General features: G+C 46.7%; 1 protein-coding gene across 9 annotated transcripts in view; it reads right to left on the minus strand.

The window, feature by feature from the left end:
• SCLT1 (sodium channel and clathrin linker 1) overlaps positions 1-15829 on the minus strand; it is a 312009-nt gene that overhangs the window by 72278 nt on the left and 223902 nt on the right. For all 9 annotated transcript variants that reach the window (XR_012231549.1, XM_073572082.1, XM_073572079.1 and 6 more), the window contains 2 exons: positions 14955-15147; positions 1273-1469 (listed from right to left, as the gene is read on the minus strand). Coding sequence is in view for 8 of the 9 variants with exons in the window: in XM_073572082.1 (XP_073428183.1) it covers positions 1273-1469; positions 14955-15147 (390 nt within the window). In the remaining variant the exon portion in view is untranslated. The remainder of the gene's footprint in view (positions 1-1272; positions 1470-14954; positions 15148-15829) is intronic.

The raw sequence follows: 15829 nt of genomic DNA on the forward strand, positions 1-15829 counted from the left end.
ATGGCTCAGAGACATTAGGTAATTAAACCACCTTCCCAAAATGTGAGGTGCCTTAGCAATGTTGGTACCAGTGAGTTTCCTGCTATCTAGTTGTAAGGTCCCTGTACCCGTGCTCTGTGATCCTGTCCGTCTCATTTACCTGACCCAGTCCGCCCAAGTCTGTCTCCGTTCCTGTCCGTTCTGCTGTACCTATACCAGAACCTGCTCTGCATGTACCTACTCCTGATCCTGACCCATCTGAACCTGCACCTGTGATCCCATACCTATGGCCATCCAGTGTTCCTGCAGCTGATTGTACGTGATCCCACATCTGTCTACCAGCTGCATACCTCCTGCTTACCAGTTCCTGGACGATCCTGCTTCCCTGTCCCCTCGTGGGTCAGCTGCCACAGCTCCGAGGTCTGTCCTGGAATAGCACCTAGCGTCCACATTGGATCAAGTCTAATCACACTATCAGAAGCTCTAGTGAAGAACCAGGTGTTTGCGTCGTTATGCCCCTCCCGGCTCACCATGGCACTGTGGTTAAACAACCACGTGCGTCAAAGTCTTCTTCTGCTTTGTGGGCCTCCATCATTTTAATTTTCAGAGTGCTTGGCAGCTGCCTAGTAGAACCCATGGCTGGTGTTCTTTGGCACAAGATTGGAGGAGGCTGGATTTTAATAAATCTGGGAAATTTGCATGACCTGGCCTCTCCTAAGGATGATAGTGAACAAGCCATAACCCTATCAGGCTAATTAAGGTCTGAAACCTTGGTCAGTTATCTGCGTACACAAATCTATTTACTTTTTGCAATTTTTAAAAGTAAAAAAACAAAAAGGATCTATTTGTTTTGCCTAAAATACAAAGGAAATGTGTTATCTTTAAAGTTAGGCCTTTTAGAGATCATTCCATCTTCAACTTGCTTAACTATTAACAATAGCAGTATAGCAGCCACTGTAAGAACACAGAAATTGATGGTCAAGAAATGAGAATTCAATGAGTAGAGAACGATATGTCAGTGATTTACACCTAATAGCTTCTTTTGCCTATACAGGAACTTAAAGGAGACCCCAAAGACCTGCAATTCTATAACCATATACTAGTGTGTAGCGTGCCAACAGGTCCGTGTAACCGTTATCATCAATGGATTGGCGTTCTATGGCACCATGCGTGATAAGTGTGACATAACAAGATGGGAATGTGGAGACTATGTGACTATCATACATTGGCAGAAGAGGAATTTTCCATGAAAATGGTGTCGTGTAATTCACAAGTGACATGCTGTATACATACCGCAGTTTTCTCAGCCTGGTCTCAGTGCTTTTAGTAAGGTTGGTTGTCTCTTCTTTCCACTTGTGGCTGGCTTTCTGCTGAGCCATAAGTAGCTTCATTAATTCCTCTATAGACTTTCGATATCCGTCCTCCATTTCCTGTAACTGCACCTTGAAGCCTTGCTCCTTTACCGAAAATTCATGTGCTAAAGTGCTTACCTGTGAGAACAAGTAATATTCACTGACAAAGACAACCCACAGAAAAGAGTTACTGTACATACACAGCAATTCCACCCACAATGGAAACTATTACTCGTGGTGGCTTATTACAAATCAAACGTTAAAGGGGTCGGCCACGCTCTCTCGTTAGTGCGGCTTTCCTCGCAGACTGACCAGTATTACTGTCCATACAATGGATGCTGGCGGAGCAGCATGTGACCAGACCTGTCCAGCGGTGTCCTCCAATTATAAAACTCCTCACACTGTAAACCTGCTTTTCTATTGAAGGAGGCTGATGGACAGATCTGGTCACTTTCTCCTCCGCCAGCAGCCATTGTATGGACCAGACCTGTTCAGTGTATGAGCAAAGCTGCATTAACAAGAGAAAGAGGCCGACCCTTTAATATAGGTCAGCAGGGGCCAAAAGCCAAGATTATTTTTACAGCTTTAAGTTGTCTTAAATTCTGACTTATTACCTGACAAGAACCCCTTGGTCCTGTAGCTGAAATCCTCTTAATATGATAGCATTATAAGATTACTCCAATAACAGAATACGCATAGTATCACTAACATAGCAATAAGATCTACCGTCTTTTAAGGATTAAAAGATGTATTTAAGTCAAGAAAAATGATCCCCTTTCATCTGGATGGGTGATGACTGCTTGATCTATGTGGACCTAACCGATGGATTTAAGTCCCCTGACCTGGCAAATGGCGGGTGACAAAGCCAGTGAGTGTGGTAATAGTATGTTTATCCTCTCTTTAAAGAGAACCTGTCACCAGGTTTGGCAGATACGAGTTACGGCCACCACCTTTCAGGGCTGATATACAGCATTATATAATGCTGTATATATATATATATATATATATATATATATATATATATATATATATATATATATATATATATATATATATATATATATATATATATATGTCCCTGATCCGACCTGCAAGAGAAGAAAAATAACTTTTATTATGCTCACTTGCGGGGAGGTCCAGTCCGAGGGGTGTTGATGTTCTTGGTCTGGTACCTCCCATCTTCTTGTGATGCCGCCCTCCTGCTTGGTTCATGTGGCTGACGCATCGCTGCGTTATCCACACAGGTTCCCCGGCATCGCCGCTCCTGTGCAGGTGTACTTCTCTGCCCTGTTGAGGGCAGAGCAAATTCCTGCAGTGCGCAGGCACTGGGCCTCTCTGCCCTCTCTGCGACACGAAGCAAGCAGGAGGGTGGCATCGTAAGAAGATGGGAGGTGCCAGACCAAGACCTGCAACACCCACCGGACCGCCCCTCAGGTGAGTTTAATAAAAGTTATTTTTCTTCTCTTGCAGGTCGGACCGGGGCTTATCTACAGCATTATAGAATGATGTAGATAAGCCCTGAAAGGCAGTGGCCGTAACTCGTATCGGCCAAGCCTAGTGACAGGTTCCCTTTAAGTTTGATTGTAGTAATCTCCCACTCCTGTTGAGTGTCAGGCTGGGGCTTCTTGGGTGCCCCAACCTCAATTAATACAGAACATATTCAGGTCCACTTTTAATGGCGTTTAATTAGTTGCTATTACCCAGGACATATACGGTAATCAAGATCTCATAGGTTATTATGTGTGACCAGATCAGCCCATAAGAAACAGACCCTTGTGGCAGTGGTTGACGCAAAAGTCAGCTTCCAGTGTGGCTGACATTTGCTGGATCATTGAAGTCCATCACTGTATCAGGACCAGTGTGCACTAGAGTGCCCGATTAGTTCCTATGGTAGGTCTATATGACCTTGTTGGTTCATGCCTTATAGGGGTCCCCAAAGTTCAGATATGTATTGTGCATTATTTGCAGGGTCCCAACAGTGAAGGGTTAATTTCTCTGTCACTAAACTTGCCTACAACATGGAGGGAAAAATAGTTTTTATTTAAGCAGTGACAACATATTGAGAGGGAACGCGTATTGTGCAAACAATAATCAGACATTGAAGAGTAACACAAAATTCATCAATTCAAAGAAGAGGAGTGAGGGCCCTGCTCACAAGAGCTTACAATCTAGGAACCTAATTGTCACCTTTCTATATTTGTCCATGACTAAAGAGAGGCTCAGCAGTGTTATCCAGTCTTTGTGTAGGTCATGCGGAGTAGCGGCATAAGGGTCTGTGCACATGTTGCATTTTTGTTACCGTGTATGCTCGAGTATAAGCCAACCCGAGTATAAGCCGACCCCCCTAATTTTGCCACAAAAAAACTGGGAAAACTTATTGACTCGGGTATAAGCCTAGGGTGGAAAATGCAGCAGCTACTGGTAAATTTAAAAAATAAAAATAGATACCAATAAAAGTAAAATTAATTGAGACATCAGTAGGTTAAATGTTTTTGAATATCCATATTGAATCAGGAGCCCCATATAATGCTCCATACAGTCCAAGATGGCCCCATAAGATGCTCCATACAAAATACGCCCCATATAATGCTGCACAAAGGTTAATAATGGCCCCATAAGATGCTCCATAGAATAATATGCCTCGTATGCTGCTCCATAAAGGTTATAGCCCCATAAGATGTTCCAAAGATTATGCCCCATAATATGCTCCATAGAATAGGCCCCATATGCTGCCCCCATAAGATGCTCCATAGATTATTCACCCATATGCTGCCCCCATAAGATGCTCAATTGATTATTCCCCCATATGATACCCCTATAAGATGCTCCATAGATTATACCCTTATATGCTGCCCCCATAAAATGCTCCATAGATTATGCCCCTATATGCTGCCCCCATAAGATGCTCCATAGATTATGCCCCTATATGCTGCCCCCATAAGATGCTCCATAGATTATGCCCCTATATGCTGCCCCCATAAGATGCTCCATAGATTATGCCCCTATATGCTGCCCCCATAAGATGCTCCATAGATTATGCCCCTATATGCTGCCCCATAGACTATGCCCCCATGTGCTGCGACTGCTGCATTTAAAAATAAAAAAAATGACACTCACCTCTCCGTCGCTGGGGCCAGGTGCCGGTATCACTGCTGGCACCTGAGATATTCACCTGTCCCCCGGTCCATCGCTGCTTGCTGTTGTCTGACACGTCATCTGTCAGTGACGTTCAGACTGCAGGGGACGCGGCGCACTAACCACGTCACCGTGCCCTCTGCTGTCTGAACGTCACTGACAGATGACGTGCCAGACAGCAGCAAGCAGCGATGGACCCCGGACAGGTGAGTATCGCTATAATTACCCGTCCTGGCACGGTCTCTGCAGCCCCCAGCTTCTCCGCGATCTCCCATCCTTCCTTCAGCGGTCACGTGGTACTGCTCATTACACTCATAAATATGCACATATTCATGAGTATAATGAGCATTACCATGTGACCGCTGAAGGAAGGAAGAGAGATTGCGGAGAAGCTGGGGGCTGCAGAGACCGTGCCAGGACGGGTAAGTATGACCTGACACCCCCGCCTCCCCCTCCGACCCCATGGTGTATATGACTCAAATATAAGCCGAGAGGGGGTCTTTCAGCCCCAAAAAATGGGCTGAAAATCTCGGCTTATATTCGAGTATATACGGTTCTTTTTTTCTTGCACAGTTTTGTCACAAAACCTGAAGGATTTTCTAGTATCAGCAGTGAGTAAGATTACTGAATTCTCATGAACACGTTGCTTTTTTTTTCATTGCAGTTTTAAATCTGCAGCATGTCAATTCTTTCGGCATTTTTGCTGCAGATTTCATCCATACTAATGAATGGGAAAAATGCGTCAAACTCATGCAGAAAAAACGTTTTTCTGTTGCAAATGCTGAACGTGTGCACATACCCTTATGGTCAGAGAAAGGAACTTGGATTAAACAGTGCCAAAGACTTATCTCCCTGTCTGTTCTGCTGGCACAGGGACCACCCGAACGCATGGTGGAGGGTCTATGATGTTTGAGCCAGCTGACAAATGTCTGGTTTCACAAACAACTCATCTTCCATCTGATAAATGATTTACATCTCAAGTCAATGTTATAGTAAATTAACCAAAAAAATACTCCGGGGGAGTTACATATACACAAATATGGGAAAAGTATATTATCTGACCGTTTATACAACAAGGACTCAAGCCCCCATAAACCAGATTTATAAAGTCAATATGTTAATCACTGCACCTCGATATTCTGATTGATTTCATTTTCTTTCTCATATCAGTTAGAGATACAGAAGTGGATCTGTTTTTACAAAATTATACAAAAAGCGGATAAGAAATACCATTCATGTTAATAAGATTACAATATATAATAATTGCTCTCGGAGCGCTCCAAGTGTCTGCATTGTTCAATTTGCCATCTATCTGTTGCGGTAATTTGCATGGATTGATTTGGCGTTTTGAGTTGTAATTTATGGAAAGTGCTCAGATTCTAATTACTGTACTGGAATATACAGAAATAAATCTTTGCGTGGTCTTCTCAGACCAGAAAAAAAACCAGTGTTTTCTTTCCTCTTTTGTTTTTAGCATAAAGAGGTGGTGTAGGGTGAGTAACTTTTGGATTCGCAGCTGTGACAAACTAAATTTATTCATTGTAAAGTATCGTCTCAAAGTTTCATCGAGAGAGAAATTCATGGAATAGAAAACAATAGCTCCCTGGCAAGACTGCTCATCAAACAACCATGGTGGATGATCATGCTCTACAACTCCGCCAGGCTCCATAGCGCTGTAGAAAGATGGCCAGCATCACATCAATGCCAGGCTGCACAGTGCCGGAGAAAGATAGCCAGCACCACATCAATGCTAGGATCAACAGCGCTGTAGAAAGATGGCCAGCACAACATCAATGCCAGGCTCCACAGCGCAGGAGAAAGATGGCCAGCACCATATCAATGCCAGGCTCCACAGCGCCAGAGGAAGATGGCCAGCAACACATCAATGTCAGGCTCTACAGCGCCGGATAAAGATGGCCAGCACCACATCAACGCCAGACTCCACAGCGCCGGAGAAAGATGGAAAGCACCACATCAATGCCAGGCTCCACAACGCAGGAGAAAGATGGCCAGCACAACATCAATGCCAGGCTCCACAGCGCAGGAGAAAGATGGCCAGCACCATATCAATGCCAGGCTCCACAGCGCCAGAGAAAGATGGCCAGCAACACATCAATGTCAGGCTCTACAGCGCCGGATAAAGATAGCCAGCACCACATCAACGCCAGACTCCACAGCGCCGGAGAAAGATGGAAAGCACCACATCAACGCCAGACTCCACAGCGCCGGAGAAAGATGGAAAGCACCACATCAATGCCAGGCTCCACAGCGCAGGAGAAAGATGGCCAGCACCACATCAATGCCAGGCTCCACAGCGCAGGGGAAAGATGGCCAGCACCACATCAATGTCAGGCTCTACAGCACCGGATAAAGATGGCCTGCGCCACATCAATGCTAGACTCCACAGCACCAAGAAAGATGGAAAGCACCACATCAATGCCAGGCTCCACAGCATCGGAGAAAGATGGCCAGCACCACATCAATGCCAGGCTCCACAGCGCAGGAGAAAGATGGCCAGCACCATATCAATGCCAGCTTCACAGCGCCAGAGAAAGATGGCCAGCAACACATCAATGTCAGGCTCTACAGCGCCGGATAAAGATGGCCAGCACCACATCAATGCCAGACTCCACAGCGCCGGAGAAAGATGGAAAGCACCACATCAATGCCAGGCTCCACAGCACCGGAGAAAGATGGCCAGCACCACATCAATGCCAGGCTCCACAGCGCAGGAGAAAGATGGCCAGCACCACATCAATGCCAGGCTCCACAGCGCAGGAGAAAGATGGCCAGCACCACATCAATGTCAGGCTCTACAGCACCGGATAAAGATGGCCTGCGCCACATCAATGCTAGACTCCACAGCACCGAGAAAGATGGAAAGCACCACATCAATGCCAGGCTCCACAGCACCGGAGAAAGATGGCCAGCACCACATCAATGCCAGGCTCCACAGCGCAGGAGAAAGATGGCCAGCACCATATCAATGCCAGCTTCACAGCGCCAGAGAAAGATGGCCAGCAACACATCAATGTCAGGCTCTACAGCGCCGGATAAAGATGGCCAGCACCACATCAATGCCAGACTCCACAGCGCCGGAGAAAGATGGAAAGCACCACATCAATGCCAGGCTCCACAGCACCGGAGAAAGATGGCCAGCACCACATCAATGCCAGGCTCCACAGCGCAGGAGAAAGATGGCCAGCACCATATCAATGCCAGCTTCACAGCGCCAGAGAAAGATGGCCAGCAACACATCAATGTCAGGCTCTACAGCGCCGGATAAAGATGGCCAGCACCACATCAATGCCAGACTCCACAGCGCCGGAGAAAGATGGAAAGCACCACATCAATGCCAGGCTCCACAGCGCAGGAGAAAGATGGCCAGCACCACATCAATGCCAGGCTCCACAGCGCAGGAGAAAGATGGCCAGCACCACATCAATGTCAGGCTCTACAGCACCGGATAAAGATGGCTTGCGCCACATCAATGCTAGACTCCACAGCACCGAGAAAGATGGAAAGCACCACATCAATGCCAGGCTCCACAGTGCAGGAGAAAGATGGCCAGCACCACATCAATGAAAGGCTCCACAGCGCCGGAGAAAGATGGCCAGCACCACATCAATGCCAGGCTCCACAGCGCAGGAGAAAGATGGCCAGCACCATATCAATGCCAGGCTCCACAGCGCCAGAGAAAGATGGCCAGCAATACATCAATGTCAGGCTCTACAGCGCCGGATAAAGATAGCCAGCACCACATCAACGCCAGACTCCACAGCGCCGGAGAAAGATGGAAAGCACCACATCAACGCCAGACTCCACAGCGCCGGAGAAAGATGGAAAGCACCACATCAATGCCAGGCTCCACAGCGCAGGAGAAAGATGGCCAGCACCACATCAATGCCAGGCTCCACAGCGCAGGAGAAAGATGGCCAGCACCACATCAATGTCAGGCTCTACAGCACCGGATAAAGATGGCCTGCGCCACATCAATGCTAGACTCCACAGCACCAAGAAAGATGGAAAGCACCACATCAATGCCAGGCTCCACAGCACCGGAGAAAGATGGCCAGCACCACATCAATGCCAGGCTCCACAGCGCAGGAGAAAGATGGCCAGCACCATATCAATGCCAGCTTCACAGCGCCAGAGAAAGATGGCCAGCAACACATCAATGTCAGGCTCTACAGCGCCGGATAAAGATGGCCAGCACCACATCAATGCCAGACTCCACAGCGCCGGAGAAAGATGGAAAGCACCACATCAATGCCAGGCTCCACAGCACCGGAGAAAGATGGCCAGCACCACATCAATGCCAGGCTCCACAGCGCAGGAGAAAGATGGCCAGCACCACATCAATGCCAGGCTCCACAGCGCAGGAGAAAGATGGCCAGCACCACATCAATGTCAGGCTCTACAGCACCGGATAAAGATGGCCTGCGCCACATCAATGCTAGACTCCACAGCACCGAGAAAGATGGAAAGCACCACATCAATGCCAGGCTCCACAGCACCGGAGAAAGATGGCCAGCACCACATCAATGCCAGGCTCCACAGCGCAGGAGAAAGATGGCCAGCACCATATCAATGCCAGCTTCACAGCGCCAGAGAAAGATGGCCAGCACCACATCAACGCCAGACTCCACAGCGCCGGAGAAAGATGGAAAGCACCACATCAATGCCAGGCTCCACAGCGCAGGAGAAAGATGGCCAGCACCACATCAATGCCAGGCTCCACAGCGCAGGAGAAAGATGGCCAGCACCATATCAATGCCAGGCTCCACAGCGCCAGAGAAAGATGGCCAGCAACACATCAATGTCAGGCTCTACAGCGCCGGATAAAGATAGCCAGCACCACATCAACGCCAGACTCCACAGCGCCGGAGAAAGATGGAAAGCACCACATCAACGCCAGACTCCACAGCGCCGGAGAAAGATGGAAAGCACCACATCAATGCCAGGCTCCACAGCGCAGGAGAAAGATGGCCAGCACCACATCAATGCCAGGCTCCACAGCGCAGGAGAAAGATGGCCAGCACCACATCAATGTCAGGCTCTACAGCACCGGATAAAGATGGCCTGCGCCACATCAATGCTAGACTCCACAGCACCAAGAAAGATGGAAAGCACCACATCAATGCCAGGCTCCACAGCACCGGAGAAAGATGGCCAGCACCACATCAATGCCAGGCTCCACAGCGCAGGAGAAAGATGGCCAGCACCATATCAATGCCAGCTTCACAGCGCCAGAGAAAGATGGCCAGCAACACATCAATGTCAGGCTCTACAGCGCCGGATAAAGATGGCCAGCACCACATCAATGCCAGACTCCACAGCGCCGGAGAAAGATGGAAAGCACCACATCAATGCCAGGCTCCACAGCACCGGAGAAAGATGGCCAGCACCACATCAATGCCAGGCTCCACAGCGCAGGAGAAAGATGGCCAGCACCACATCAATGCCAGGCTCCACAGCGCAGGAGAAAGATGGCCAGCACCACATCAATGTCAGGCTCTACAGCACCGGATAAAGATGGCCTGCGCCACATCAATGCTAGACTCCACAGCACCGAGAAAGATGGAAAGCACCACATCAATGCCAGGCTCCACAGCACCGGAGAAAGATGGCCAGCACCACATCAATGCCAGGCTCCACAGCGCAGGAGAAAGATGGCCAGCACCATATCAATGCCAGCTTCACAGCGCCAGAGAAAGATGGCCAGCACCACATCAACGCCAGACTCCACAGCGCCGGAGAAAGATGGAAAGCACCACATCAATGCCAGGCTCCACAGCGCAGGAGAAAGATGGCCAGCACCACATCAATGCCAGGCTCCACAGCGCAGGAGAAAGATGGCCAGCACCATATCAATGCCAGGCTCCACAGCGCCAGAGAAAGATGGCCAGCAACACATCAATGTCAGGCTCTACAGCGCCGGATAAAGATAGCCAGCACCACATCAACGCCAGACTCCACAGCGCCGGAGAAAGATGGAAAGCACCACATCAACGCCAGACTCCACAGCGCCGGAGAAAGATGGAAAGCACCACATCAATGCCAGGCTCCACAGCGCAGGAGAAAGATGGCCAGCACCACATCAATGCCAGGCTCCACAGCGCCAGAGAAAGATGGCCAGCAACACATCAATGTCAGGCTCTACAGCGCCGGATAAAGATGGCCAGCACCACATCAATGCCAGACTCCACAGCACCAAGAAAGATGGAAAGCACCACATCAATGCCAGGCTCCACAGCACCGGAGAAAGATGGCCAGCACCACATCAATGCCAGGCTCCACAGCGCAGGAGAAAGATGGCCAGCACCATATCAATGCCAGCTTCACAGCGCCAGAGAAAGATGGCCAGCAACACATCAATGTCAGGCTCTACAGCGCCGGATAAAGATGGCCAGCACCACATCAATGCCAGACTCCACAGCGCCGGAGAAAGATGGAAAGCACCACATCAATGCCAGGCTCCACAGCGCAGGAGAAAGATGGCCAGCACCACATCAATGCCAGGCTCCACAGCGCAGGAGAAAGATGGCCAGCACCACATCAATGTCAGGCTCTACAGCACCGGATAAAGATGGCTTGCGCCACATCAATGCTAGACTCCACAGCACCGAGAAAGATGGAAAGCACCACATCAATGCCAGGCTCCACAGTGCAGGAGAAAGATGGCCAGCACCACATCAATGAAAGGCTCCACAGCGCCGGAGAAAGATGGCCAGCACCACATCAATGCCAGGCTCCACAGCGCAGGAGAAAGATGGCCAGCACCATATCAATGCCAGGCTCCACAGTGCCGGAGAAAGATGGCCAGCACCACATCAATGTCAGGCTCTACAACACCGGATAAAGATGGCCTGCACCACATCAATGCCAGGCTCCACAGCACCGAAAAGGATGGAAAGCACCACATCAATGCCAGGCTCCTCTGTGCTGGAGAAAGATGGCTAGCACCACATCAATATCAGGCTCCACAGCACCGGATAAAGATGGCCAGCACCCCATCAATGCCAGGCTCTACAGCGCTGGAGAAAGATGGCCAGCACCACATCAATGCCAGGCTCCTCCATGCCGGAGAAAGATGGCCAGCACCACATCAATGCCAGGCTCCACAGCGCCAGAGAAAGATGGTCAGCACCGCATCAATGCCAGGCCCCCAGACTAATTTATCCTTTCCACACACTCAGAGACTTAATTTGAAATAAGCCAAGTACATTATTGAAGTATGGTAGGAAATGTAACCAGTTCAAGACCGTTTACCCCTATTACTGACATGCATATTTTCGTGTTTTTTATTAAATAGCTGTAATATTTTTTTCTTGTTCAGATATTAAAGGAAATTTCAATTCTATTTTTCATGATACTTGGCGCTTCATTTTTATGTCACAGTTATATTCTTTTTTTCTGCTGATATCGGGCAACATTGGTGTAAAAATAAAGTGAACAAGTGGCTATTTTTCCCATTTATTTATGATCACAAAGAATAACTAAAGTACATTTAAAAAGTCGTTCCCCATTCGGTTACAAATATTTTATGTATCAAATTAGATTTTTTTTTGTGGGGGTGTGGGGGAGGTCAGGGGTGGGGGAGAGAGTACATGAGGCTGGCAACAATTTCAATTAAGAGTGGTATTTTTATTTCTTTTTTACATGTTATTTTGTAATTATTTATCTTCTATTTTACAAATAGCTACCCCCATAAGGTGATATGGTGAGGTATTTAAATATAAAATATTTTTATTTTCATTTTATTTCCAATGTAACTGGGGCTGGTACATTAGTTCCAGTTACAGAGAAAGTGCAACCTGCTGTCTGCATAGCAGAGCTGCTTGGTTCTTCTTTGACCCAGCAGCTCCTGTGTCCTCCCCTATACCCAGCAACGACATGATAACAATATATGAAGGAGGAAGCACTCTCTGCGCTTCCTATTACTGCATACATAGCGCTTGTTTAGTAATAAACTGTCTCTGCCTTCTTTATGGGGACTCTGGCTTGCAATGGTAAGTAGCTGCCTTACTATGCAGTGACATTTTAGAACATCACTACATAGTAGGAGGGGGACTGACCGGAAGTTTAGAGTCAATGGGTGGTCCTGATCCAGTTAAAGGGAATCTCTCACCACATTTGACCTATTAATATGAGCATACAGTCTATAGAATGTGAAAAAAAAATCCTACCTGTATCCCTCATATCAGATACCTTGTTACTGAGAAATCCTCTTTTATCACTTTATATAAATGACATCTTCAAGGCTCCCGAGCGAATGGTGCCTGGAAGATAACTCTGCCCCCAGAGCTTATTTTACATGAAGGGGGAGTTACCAGTGTGATGGCCACTCTCTTAAGCTCCTGATCTCACCGTAGAGCTGTGTGTGATTATACCTGTCACATCTGCAGGTTTCTCTCAGCTTCAGCTTCTAACTCACAGGAAGACAGGGCTGTAATATTGTTATAACGCAGCAGAGCTCAGAGAGCTGCAGAAAATGTGTTTTCAAGTAGACAAATTTAATGTCTCCTGTTCTGTGTTAGTTACATGCCTCACACTGGTAACTCCTCCTTTTATTTATAATAATCTCGGAAGGCAGAATTATCTTCTAGGCAGCGTCTTCCCACTAGTCTGGAAGAGGCTATTTATATAAGAAAAACGTGGATTTCTCTGTAATAAGACATCAGATCGGAGATATCAAGGTATCATTTTATTCAGCTTTTTTTTATGACCTACACGCTCACGTAGATGGCTTTAGGCTGTGTGCACACGATGCAGATTAGCAGCGGTTCCGCAGTTGATTTTACCGCGCAGAAACGTTGCATATCCGCATTGTGATGTACAGTAGCTTTAAAATGAATGAAAAAAAAACCGCTGTGCAGACGCTGCGGATTTTTCCTGCGGTACAAAATCCGCAGCATGTTACTTCTTTTGTGCGGTTTTCCATCTCCTCTGTCACCAAATCCGCAGGGGGAAAGCCGCAATGGAAAACCGCATGAAAACCGCGTGAAAAATGGAAGAAAACCGCAGGAAAAATGCAGGTAATTTGACCTGCGGTTTTCTTCCATTCTGCACGGAAAAATCTGCAGGGCTCAAATCTCCGTCTGCACTCAGCCTAAGACTATTGAACCTACTGACAGATTCCCTTTAAGAATCAGAGGCAAACATGCGCAGAATCTAAAAACTCCATGCAGATGATACACTGGGTAGGATGGAAATTTAGGATCCCAGTGCTAAAATGCTAACCAATGACCCACGGTGATTCTGTATTTACATTCTGGAATCTGAAGAAAGGGCAAATATTTATTATACTTTAACTTCAGCTACGGTATTTTATTTTTGCAAAATTTATCCTAATTTGTCTTATATGCTTAGCTGATATATGAGATCAGTAAATTGGCACTAAGTATCAGTGTAATATGTTTCATTGCAGGTGGTAAAGCAGAAAAGACGAGAGCACAAGAGCCAAAAATGCGTGACTGCTAAAAAATTCAGTGCTACATATTTTGCATAATAAAACGCTAAGAGCAGTAATCTGCATATAGTACAGACATAATGGTGGGTTGGTGTGAGGGGGGGGCTCAGATTAATGCCTTCTAAGCATCCTTCTCTATGTAGAAAGGAAACTTTTTACAGTTGGGGTCACGATGGTAAATGAAACACTTAGTTTAAAGGGAATCTGTCAGCAGTTTTACGCGATTTATGCTGAGGGCAGCATGAGGTAGGAGCGGAGACACTGATTTCAGCGATATGTCACTTATTAGGCTGTGTGCTGTTGTTTCAATAAAATTAGTGTTTTATCAGCAGGATATGATTACTGCCGGACTACTATCCGTGTGCATCCTGGTCTAACCACGCCCCCAGCACTGGTTAGCAGCTTACTGTCAATATACAATGTACACAGAAATCTGCTAATCAGGGATGGGGATGGGGCTCTGCTACATCTAAAAAACCCTGATTGTATCACAAATGCTGTACCCTGTAAACTAATTGAAACATTTCTGGAATAGGGGTCTGTTTCCCTACATTATGTTGCGCTCAGATGAGACAGGAAAAACCTGGTGACAGATTCCCTTTACACCCCGTGTTTAGTGCCTTTTAGTGACCAAGAGCTGCCTATTTCAGTTCCCTATGACCTTCCTTACGCGATTTAGGATAGCATGACGTACATGTATACCAAGTGATGTGGACCCTTTGTTCACAAAATTGTGGAAGGGCCCTAATGGTCGGATCCCAAGTAATCTGACACTGATGATCTATGAGAGGAATAGGCAGTCAAGATCTAAAGCGGGGAAATTTTGAAAAAAAGAATGATAATGTATAAAATATTATTTATTTATAGAAATGTGTTTTTCCAGTAACCTCACATTAGGCTACTGCTTTTTCATAAAAACTTTAGCAGAGATCCATTGGTTCGATACTTTATATTTCTCCACAAACTCATCTGTGGCTGAGACGGAGACAGATAACTGACCTTACACTGACCATTACCTGAAACGTGACTTTCTGCTGCGCCTCTGTGGTGGACTTTTTCCACTCTTCCACATCTTTCCGTAACTGTTCATTTTCCAGGACGAGTTTTAACCTTTCCTCGCTCACAGAACTCCCCTCTTTTCTTTCTGACTCCAAAACCTCATTTAGCTTGAGAATAGTTTCACGGCACCTTGACAGCTCCTCGTCAGAACTGAAAATACAAGATATTTCTACATTAAAGATTTATCAGCTAATCACAAATAATACTCCGGAAATTCACTCAACCTTTAAGACCAAGAGTGTAAAAAAAAGAAGGAAAATCTCTACTAGTCAGATATTAAACACCTGGAAGCCACCAGCTGATCTTCTCTTTGTTTGGATATGTGTCTTGGTTGAATAACGATTCCACATTTATCAATGTACCAATGTACCGTATTTGGGTTCTATTCTGCATTTTACTCAAAAATAGTACATTATTGGTTGTGATACACATTAAAGGGGTTGTGCACCCCTTTTTAGGGTCTCCATTGTGCTGGATAAAAAAAAGGCATATTTACCTGCCGGACCGATGTGCTCCTTTGCTCTGAACTATATCCTTTGGTGATTTTGTGGCATAAACAATGTCAAGTGAGCTGATATCTGCTTTGATAGAACTCTGAAGACTGCAGAAAATCAGTAAACAAGGATCGGCAGCGGTCATGGGACAATGTGGTCACAGATGATGTGAAGGAAACAGAAATAACAATAAGCGCAATAGGGTTTCATCCCAGTAACATTGGGGAGACCAAAGACAATTGTACTCATCTGGTAAGGGTGTGTGACCGCAAACCACTATTAAGCTTATGGCTACTGCAGACCCACAAAGCGATATAAACCAAAAAAGGAATGAAAGG

This window comes from Dendrobates tinctorius, unplaced genomic scaffold, assembly GCF_039654945.1.
Source record: "Dendrobates tinctorius isolate UK_male_01 unplaced genomic scaffold, ASM3965494v1 ptg000030l, whole genome shotgun sequence".
Classification (NCBI taxonomy): domain Eukaryota; kingdom Metazoa; phylum Chordata; class Amphibia; order Anura; family Dendrobatidae; genus Dendrobates; species Dendrobates tinctorius.